Source organism: Oryx dammah, unplaced genomic scaffold (genome assembly GCF_014754425.2).
Source record: "Oryx dammah isolate SB20612 unplaced genomic scaffold, SCBI_Odam_1.1 HiC_scaffold_2, whole genome shotgun sequence".
Taxonomy (NCBI): domain Eukaryota; kingdom Metazoa; phylum Chordata; class Mammalia; order Artiodactyla; family Bovidae; genus Oryx; species Oryx dammah.
In genome coordinates this window covers 166,989,910-166,999,894 of record NW_024070186.1, presented here as the reverse complement: position 1 = coordinate 166,999,894, position 9,985 = coordinate 166,989,910, and the positions used below count along the sequence as shown (strand labels likewise).

General features: G+C 57.2%; 1 protein-coding gene across 6 annotated transcripts in view; it reads right to left on the bottom strand.

Annotated features, from left to right (window-relative positions):
* Positions 1–2,190: 2,190 nt before the first annotated feature.
* The window catches only part of CLEC16A (C-type lectin domain containing 16A), a 242,678-nt gene continuing 234,883 nt past the window's right edge, over positions 2,191–9,985 (bottom strand). For 4 of the 6 annotated variants that reach the window (XM_040230421.1, XM_040230439.1, XM_040230413.1 and 1 more), the window contains one exon: positions 2,191–5,681. In XM_040230421.1, the coding sequence (XP_040086355.1) occupies positions 5,326–5,681 (356 nt within the window). In that variant the 3' untranslated portion in view covers positions 2,191–5,325. Of the gene's footprint in view, positions 5,682–8,996; positions 9,121–9,985 lie in introns of all 6 variants that reach the window. The other 2 variants (XM_040230447.1, XM_040230458.1) reach the window with 1 other exon arrangement.

Here is a 9,985-nt window from a genome sequence, read left to right as displayed (position 1 = left end):
GAGGTGGTTTCAGGTGGCAGTGACATTCAGGTGTTGAACAGGGGTGGTTCAAGGTGGTTACTTGCTACTGTTCTGGAGGGAAGCCAGGCTGGGCTGGACGGCTGTGGCCCAGGAGGAGGACTGGTGGGGACTGGCGGGCCACGGCAGGGCTGAGCTGGGGGAGGGAAGCTGAGGCTCAGGGCGGGGGGGTGGCCCCACAAGGCCTCATCTGAACACTACCCAGCTCCCAGGAAGCCCCACCTGTTCCCGGTGTGGTGATTCAAACCTATCTTCCTTTGGAGAAAAGCACTTCAGATGGTGAGAGTTTTTTTTTCCCCATCGCCCTGAAGGGTGGCGAGGAGGCAGGACCACAGAGGGAGGGGTTCCAGCAGGCGGCCGGCTGGGAAATGGTCCTCCATGCGGGATGCAAGGTCACTCAGGGACAAGATGCTGCCCCCTCCCTCCCAAACGCCCTTCCATCTTCCAGGTACTGTCAGAGGAGGCTGGGCTGGGCCTGCCAGTCACCCTCCCCGAGGCAGACTCCTGAGGAAACCCTGGGCCCCTTGCAGTCAGAGGGTACATGCAGCTGGGGGCTCCTGAGCCTGCCTCACACAGAACCGGAGACCAGGAGATGCAGCGACTGGCCCATTGCCACCAAGCAGGCCCAGCAAGGGGAGTGGCGGAAGCTGCCCCTGAGGGTCTCATGGCAAGAGCCCCAGGCTCCCAGGCCACCTGCCCTGGGTGCAGCACTTCACCCATGCAGACCCCCAGTTCTCTCCATGATCCAAACAACCCATGTGGCAGCAGGTTCCCGCCCTTGCTTTGCAGCCTGTTTCCGCCCTTGCTTTGCACCCCAAGCCTGCAGGGGTGACCTGGCTCCAGACTCTGCCTCCTGAAGAGAGGCTGCTACTGCCTGAAGAACCGAGAGGCTGAGGAGGAAAAGGCCGCGGTCCGCAGGGCACCCTCTGAGCCGAGCTGCCCACAGGGCTCTCCTATCGACACCGTCTCCGGCTCTCCCTGGCCGGGCCTGGGGCAGCCCGTGGTGCCAGACTGTGAACCAAAATCCAGATGATTCCAACACCCATTCCCCCCTTCCTGTAAAGAGCCTAGGGTGCTCGGCCCGGCCGCCCAGGGGCAGCACGAAACAAAGGGCGGGCTGCGCCCGGAGGAGCCCACCGGCCTGTTTCCTCATTCGCAGGAAGGCTGCGCTGCAGGTGGGTGCTTGTGGGCCTCTCCCTGGGCTCCTGGGGCCTGTCTCCCTAGCCCAGGGCCCGGCCCAGCGAGGGTCTGAGACCCTCTGCAGGCAGGGAGCCGACAGCTGCTGCCCCAAGGCCGGTCTTCCACCTTCTCTCTGGCGGGGATCTTTCCAGCAAGTACCTTTTTCGAGACTGAAGTTATTCCAGCACTTCACGTCACGAATGAAATCCCTGGACCTGTGCTGGGCACCCTGCAGGCCCTGCTGCAGAGTGGGGTCCAACCTCAGCCCTGGGGACCCCAGCACCATCACAGCCCTGGGCCTCGTGGGCAGGCTTCAGGGGAGGAATCCAGGCCTGTTGGGGAAGGGAGGCCTGCTGGCGGCCAGTGTCAGGCTGGTCACAGAGCAGGGGCCCCCACCTTCTGTCGGCATCGCCTCAACCCTTGGCACGAGTGGGGAGCCCCCTTTATGCCTTGCTCAACTTGGGTTTTACCTCGAGGCCCAGAGGTTCCGGCTGTTTCTGGGCCAGCTTTGAGCTGGAGTGTCACAAGTTCTGAGGACAACCTGTGATGCCACCTCTAGGGATTTCCAGAGCCCATGCTGCCCGGGAAAGGCGCCTCCTGGCACAACCTCACCTGACTGTCCTCGGTGGGGAGCCCAAGGTGCAGCAACATTGCGCTGGGCCCCATGCTCAGCCTGCGAGGCAGGGATGTCACGAGCCCATTCTCTAGCTGTGGAAGGTGAGGCTCAGACGGAGCCCAGCAGCTGACAGGTGCTCCAAGCTCATGGCACCTGACCGGCCGGGGCTTGGGGGCTCTTTTCTGAGGTGTTCTCCCCACCCCTCCTTTCGGGAACTGGGGGTACCTGGCCAGGGTGGGCGTGGGGAGGACCCAGTGGCTGCACCCTACCCGGCAGCTCCGATAGGGCGGGGATGGGTCAGACAGCCGAGAACCTTCCCCTCTGCTGGGCTGTGGCCTTCCTGCCACAGAGCCAAGGAGCAGCGGCCACATTCTTGGTAACTCTTTTTTTTTTTTTTTTATTGCCAAATTCAAATTTACAAGGAAGTTCCAGTTTTCATTTCCACCCTTGTATTCAGTACCCACGAAGCATGAGTCATGCTGGCGAGAGCAGGTACTTCCCTGGAATGGTCCCGAGGCCCAGAAAGCATGAGGTTTCTTAATCCCACTCCACCCCGGGACAAGAATTATTTACATATTTTCAACTCGGAGGAATATAAGGAACCCTTACAGTTTCCGCCTCCTGTCATCGTGACTACATTAAATATTTTTTATTTATTGCGTCTAGAAAAGAAGGTGAGTGTTGGTCCTCACCCCGCCTCACGCCTTTTGGACCAGTGCATCTTGAGACCTTAGGGAAGTCTAGTGTATGTCTGTAGAGAGGTGCATTCCGTCACTCAGCCGCTGGTTGCAGGGCAGGTGTTTGGGGGGGTGCGGTGAGCTGCCTTCTGCAGAGAGCAGCAAGCAGGGCAGGCCTGGAGGGCCAAGGGGGCACAGAGGGTCTGTTGGTGCCGCAGGACAATCAATACCCCCTCCCGGGTGGGTGGGGGAGCACGTGGCTGTCTGACTTTGAGGCGCCCCTGCTGGCAAACCAGAAACACATGTGCTTTTCCTTAGCCACTTTCAGAGCTGATATTTGGGGGTAGATGTGACCAGCTCTGCCCCTGACTTGGCAAACCCAACGGGCCTGATGTGGACTTGGGGAGGGTCTCTGGAGGGACAGGACGTGGAAATGGAGGGATGGGTGATCCGAGTCTGGTATCCACGTGTCACGTGGCCATGGCCCCCGCCCACCCCAGGCTCACCAAGAATTCCTGGTTCTAACTCTCTCTGCCCCGGAGACCCAGCGCCTGCTGTCTAGAAGGGCCCCTCTGGAGGTGCCCCCACTGTTCGCTTTTCAGGGGTGCTCCTGAAGACACGGCTGTGCCCAGTCCTGCCCAGACAGTGGGGATCTGGCTGCCAGCAGGCTGTGGGCGGCCCGGGACCAACCCTGTGAGCCCACCTAGGGAGAGGTCTGCCCCTGGGCCAGGCATGGGGTGGAAGCTTGGCCTGATCGCACCTTCTGCTCAACAGCCCACAGAGATCCGTCTGCGTTTGGCTCTCCCGCCCGGCGATGCTGCCCTGGGTCCTTCCGGGCATACGGTCCCTGCTGGCCGAGACCTTGCTCCTTTAGAGCTTGAAGGGCTGGGTCCACCTGCCTGGGCTTTTCCCTCAGAATAATACCACTGGCCTTTCCTCCTTTCTGCTGCTCCAAAATCGTTTCAAAAGTAGAAGTGGGGGGCTCTGGAGCGATCCTGTGCCTCATCCAGCAGGGGCACCAGTGGGGTCCCCCCCTGACAGCACACACTTTCTCCATCCTTCTGTCCCTGCTGCCTGTCCGTTCTGAAGGGCTCCGCTGAAGGTCATGGCTTGTCCCTCCTTGCTGGGGCCCCTGGAATTTCTGCCGAAATGGCCCTGTCTGAGCTGGGTCTTTTCCCCTGATGGTGCTGGCTGGTCTCACCTGCCCAGGGGCTTCTGATGGCTGGAGAGATCTCTCCCGCAGACGCCATGCCCCTTCCTCAGGGGAACCGGGTGTTTCCTTCAGGAGGCTGACTCTTCCCAGGCAGGCCCTGCTTGATTGCAGATGGAGAAGGAGGCGAGGGGGATGGAGTCCTCTAACAGGTGAGTTTGTGTAGCATTTTCTGAGGCCGCTTGATAACCCAGCCTGGGCAGTGCTGACACGGTGGGTGCTCACACTCTTGTGGGAACACGTGGAGGCCATTTCTGCAAGGTCTGAACATCGATCAGTGAGGTGAGGGTCGCTTGGCTGTGCCTGGTTTGAGTAGAAAGAACATCTTGGGAGCTTTATTGGATAGAGGAGACCTGGTCTGCACACACCAAGCCCAAATGGAGAAGGAACCAGAGGTTTTCATTACAAAACAAAAACAAACACAAACGAGCTTGCATCTTTACAGCAGCAGCTGAGAGGAAGAGGGACAAAACCCAGGCTCCTAGGACGTCATGTCCTCGCTGCTGGGCAGGGGCTGACCCTTGGGGTGTTCCTGCCTGTGGGCACCCGCACAGCTGAGCAGCAGGCAACGGCCTTGGAGCACGGTTTCCATGACCTTTTCTTTCCATCAGAGCCTCAGAGGCCAGAGTCCCTGCAGTCCCACACAGTTCGTCTTAGGCAAGTGGAGAGATGGTGACAATTGAAGGCCATGCTGGAAAACTGTCCTGTTTGGTTTTAGTCCAGAAGGATGGGGAGTGGCCCTGAGCAGGGACCTGACCACAGTCCCCCTTTTCATGGAAAGATCTGGGTGATGCCCTGGGCTGCCACGGCAGAGAAACTTATGGCCCTCTCAGCTCTGTATGCACCTGAGGATACATGTCTCTCCCTTATTTATGCTTAAACAATACTTTAAACTTTCCAGAAGAACTTCTATCATTCCACAGGCTTGCCGGGTTAGTGAGAAACAAAGAAGTCAGAATCCCTTAAGACAATGGAAAAGGCCAGACAGAAAACTCTAAACCGCAAATCCTGGGAACTTCAAGGGAAAATGAAAATGAAATCTCTACAGGAATATTACACTTTTAACATGACATCAAACCTTAGGGCGGAGGACATTTCTTTTTTTCTTTTTGAACTTTTTAAATAGCTGTTTTTCATCTGCTGCCAAAAGCAAGAATAAATATCCCAAGGAGGTGTTTATCGAAGTTCGCTTTTCTAGAAATTTCTACACGAAGTGACCATGTCCGCTTCTTCTCTGCACACTGTGGGTGGTGGCAGAGGACCTCCAAGACAGGGGAAGCGCTGGCTGATGAACCGAGTGCTGCTGATGGGTCCTGCCACTGCACCCCCCCACCCCCAGGGCCGAGGGCTCTGAGACCAGGAGCCCAGCCCCCTCCCTGAGGCGGCTGTAGGATGATCTGGGTTCCCTGGGAGTGTTGCCGCTGGTCCCAGCCTGCACTCAAATAGGTGTGAAGTCAAAGGGGGATTAGAATTGGAGCAGAGGAGCCCGAGGGTGGTTTGAGGTGCTCTCTGGGGCCGAGAAGAACTGTAGATGTTCCCAGAGAGGGGTCAGCCGGTCCAGGTCCCTGCCAGCGGGGCCACACACACACACACACACGCACATGTACACGTTGAAGGTGGCCGGCTCAGGGCTCGGCGGGGTCTGATGGCTCTGGCTGCCCAGCCCCCGAGCCCGGGGCCTCTGTGCCCACCATGGCTGGCGAGGGTGGCGGTGGGATGCCGGTGAGGGCGTGGAGGCTGTGGTGGTCAACGGGTGGCACGAGGGTCAGCGACTCCACACTCAGCGTGTCCGCAGCGTCCTCGCAGAGCAGGGAGATGGTGGGCTGCTGGGCGGGGGTGAGGCTGGGCGACAGGGTGACGGGCTCCATGTCTGTGCTCCTCGCCAGGCTCTTGCCGGGCCTGGCCTCGGCTTCTGTTTCGTTGACGATCACCAACTGGTCGGGGAGGTTAGGCTGAGGCTGCTCCGTGATCATGGGGTCATCTGGGCAAGGTGGGGAGAAGAAAGAGAAGCATGCTCAGCTCCGAGAGACTCCGCTAGCGCTGGTACCCTCTGCTCCCGTCCTGAACAAAGGCCCGGGGACGTGTGGGTGGGAGATGAAGTGTGTGGGGGAACCAGCTTGCCTCCCCTCCCTCCTTCTGGGGACCTACCTAGGTCTGGGGCAAGTCGGAGCCCAGGGTTACCCTGACTTGTGAAGCAAGGGACACATTTAGGGGCCTGTGCAGAGTGGATCCGGAAGCCCGGTTCCCTGTGCCAGGAAGCAGCCTAAACCGGCTCCAAGTTTGAACCACCTGCCTGAGGAGAAATACATGTTTAGGGAGAGAAGGGCTTGGGTGTGCTGATCACCGCAGGCCATTTCTCAGTCTATATTTGGTAACAGTGCCCAAGAAGGAACTCACTGCAATATTTAAAAAAAAAAAAAAGAATTCTATAGAACTTTTCGGCTTTGCAAAACTAGAACAAGACTTCGGACTATGGCTCTCTCGCCTGCTCCTGCTCTGAGTGCTGAGTTAGCACCGAGCAAGGGGCTGCGATTGCCAGGCCATTTCTATGCTGAGGGTCTCTCCCCTCTCCAACCCCCATGCCGGGGCCACCGAGAGAAACCACGTCAGGAGGGAGGGGTGGCCCGAAGCGGTTATTTTTGGAGCAGCAGTTTCTTTTTTTGGTGCTTTTTGAAATCCGTTGATTACAGGAGAATGGCTTATTTGCTTTTCAAAGAGGAGCGGGGCTGGCAGAGACACCAGCTGGACTGGGGCTCCCTCGTTGGAAACATCTGCCAAGACTTCACGTGCCAGCGATCAGAAGGCAGATGAGAAGGCCGTGGGCATCTCGCTCGGAGAGCAAATCTCCCTTGTTACAGATCCTGGGGTCAACAGGGCTTTGAGCACACTGTGTGGAGAGGGGAATCCAAAAACACTCTGGGCCCTGGGATGATGGCAGACGTTGTTTTTTGGTTCAATGTGATTCCACTTAAGTGAGTTGTATTTTTTTTTAAATTAAGCCAAAACAAAACAGAACCGCAAACTGAACACAGAGCAAAAGAATGGAAAAACCAAGTGCAAAATAAAACCGAAGGGCATACAGAATGGGATGCAAGAGAGGAAAGAGGGTCCCCAGCGTGGAAGAAAGCACAAGCAACAGATGGGGTTTCCCAAAGGACACATCGCTCCTCCCCAGAGGACCCCCACCCCGGGCACGGCGAGCTCAGAAAGGCCCCAGGTCACTTCTGCACAAGGTCCTTTTTCTCCCTACCTCCACCCTTTTTTTTTAAGAGTAGACCCACAGAATACCACCACACGGGCCTCTGGGATGGGGTGGTATCGGTGGACACGGGTGAGCACTAGTGGAAAAAATGATTCAAGGTGCGATCTGAGCCCAGAAATGCTGAGTAAACAACCCCACACGCTTTCTGGTTTCTCTGAATTTCAGTGAATTTGCTCCACTCAGGATGCCTGGTTGTGATGGGCTGATTTCAGGCCTTGGGCTCATGTTGGGACGTGGCGCGCCCTGAACGTGAGGCTCTGAGCATGGGGCTCACCTGCACCGGCAGCTTCGCCTCGCTTCACACGAGCGTGTCCAGGAACTTATTACAGACGGACTCACGTGTGGGCTTAGCTGCTAGCGAGGCAGTTTAGAGATGACTAACCAGCCAAACGGCACTTCTGTGCCATCTGGAGACAGAGCTTCGGAGCACTTCCTTCACGTTTTCTGCAGAATTCTCCAGGAGAATTCCCTCTTTGCTCGGGTCTGCACTTGCACGCAGATTTTCAAGAGGCTGGCAAACCTCATTCCCTGAGTCCTGCCCGGGTTTCTGGTGGTGAAAACGATCAAGCGTGTGGAAAGGCTGCCGTTAAATATATTAGGAAACAAACCAACAAATGAAGCAGTACACACAAAAGTGGTTTCTTTTTTAGGAAAAGAACAACTTTATTAAAATGATCCATTTGTCCCCTGAAAAAAAGCCTCTTCCTATTTTTTTTCAACAAGAAAAATAAACTTTTCTTACCCATCATCTACAACACTGTTCTTTGTTTCTATCTACATATCGACCATCTTCTGTCTATCATCTACCTATTTCCCATATATCTATCTATATCTGCCTACCGATTTTTTTTTTTTTTTTTTTTTGCCTACCGATTTTTAAACTAAGAGCTGCTTCCTGAATGTTAGCTCCAAATTTATACATTCAGAGAAAATTTCTACATTAGAGGGAAAATTACCCAGGGAGGACACTGTTCCTCATCAAGCACGGACCTGCAGTGGTCACTGCAGACCCTCTGGCCTCACTTGCCTGCTGGTGTTTCTGAGCTCCGAGGGCACAGGTTCGGGCCTGACCCAGGAGACGAGCGGAGGCCGGAGCCGGAGAGCCCGACGTCCGGTTCCCGTGAGGGGTGCTCAGCCTCCCTGTGGTGCTGCCCTGAGTTGAAACCAAGGCAGCGGGTGCCCTGAGTCCCTGGGTGCCACCCTCGGAGGCTGATCTGCAGCTCCAGGGCTGACCCTAGTCAAGTGGGTGACATGCTCAGGCTGGGAGAGGTGGGACTGAGCGACGTAGGGAAGAAAAGACAGCAAGTAGGAGGGCAAAGCTCAGGGGAGGCAGCTTTTAAATGCAAGAGAAGGCAAAGGCTCCTGTCTGCCCAGCCGGAGGGCATGGGGCGGGGGAACCCTAGGGGGAGCATTGCGGGAGGGTGCAGTGACCGCAGCCCACAGTCGGCCGCTATTTGGAACTCTGATCTCAAGAAGGGAAAACGGTGGAGTCACGTCCACCAGTGTGCTTACGAGTGACAGGGCTTGGCCTCCGGCTGGAATGTGATGGAATCTACCACTTAGATAGGAGCAGGCTGAGGAGAGGGGGAGTGGGGTGGGGGTGGGGCGGGGAGGAAAAGGAAAAGAAAAAAAGCAACTAGGTGACTTCTTCGTGGCTTTTTGCAAATTCTACTGCCTAGCCCTCATGGCCTAACTGGGGGGCCCTGGGGGGAAGGGGCTGGAGACCCCCTTAGCTCAGGGCTTGTGCCTAGCCTGGTGCGGTGTCTCATGGAGGGCAGTGTTTCCAGACTGCCCGGCTCTGCCTCGCGGTGGAGCTGACCCAGCTGCACCCCCTGCGTCAAGGGTCAGGAGGTTTGGTCTTCAGGTGGGATGAGGCCAGAAGGGGACCAGAGCTGAGGAAATGGCTCGGGTGGGCGGCTGGGGCTCCCCGTGCCTTCGCCTGGCGTTCTGGGGGTCTGCAGGAGTTGGAAATGCAGCGTGCAGGGCGGTGGCGGGGGGCGTCGAGGGCCCAGGAGGCTAACGGAGGAGACCTGCCTGCAGTGACCGCGCCAGAGGTGCCGTGACAGCTGCCGAGCGAAGCGCTAAACCCAGTGGCCGCCGTGACTGTCGGCCTCCGACAGGCTGAACACTCGCCGGCGTCCTTTCCTGCCACTCCTGACTAGAGGGAAACACAGCGACAGATCATAGAGAGCTTTTAACAACTGCACAGAGAGGGGGACACGGAGGGGGACACAGAGAAGTGACGGATGCGAAGCATCAACGACAGCGCGGGCTGAGCGGCGGGGGCTTGGCTCCCCCACGCACGGGGGACACCCCACCCCACCCACCAACCCCGGGAGAAGGTGGGGCTAAGACGAGCTAAGAACCACATCATCTGCTCGTGGGACTCAAGCAGGTAAAGACGGCAGAGGTCTGTCCTGTTGGGAAGGAAAGCCTCGGGGTGGTCAGCGACACCTGGTCTCGGTGATGGAGGAACAGAACTGCCTGCGGGTTAAGATGAAAACCCTGCATCCCTGGGCCCACCTGAGGAGGGAAGGGTGTGTGGTTGGGGGATCGGAGTTGATGCAGTTAGAGAAACAAGTGGATTTCTGACCCCCACTGACAAGGCAGGCCCGAAGCCACCAGCGGAGCCTCCCGTGACCCCCCAGGTCAACCCCTCCCCAGCCGCGAGGTGCTGCTCCACCGGCCGCCGCGCTCTGCAATCCGCACCTTTGAAACCAAGACGGAACCACAGCAGCAAGATCTGAGGGCAGGCGCCAAGCGGCCAGGGGGTGGGTTCTAATCGGCTGCAACAAACGTGTTAGGAACATCTCCTTGGGGAGGAACCAACCGCCCCTTCTGAGACAAACTTGTCTTGGGGCCAAGCTTAAGATGAACGCCACGGAGTGCAACAAGGCGAACGAATGGAACTGCTGGCTTAAAAGGGGTTAAAATGGCACATGTCATGTTAGGTGTGTTTTACCACGCTTAAAATTAATGTCACGGAGAACTCTGGGGAGGAGAGAGAAGACGTTTGACTTGGG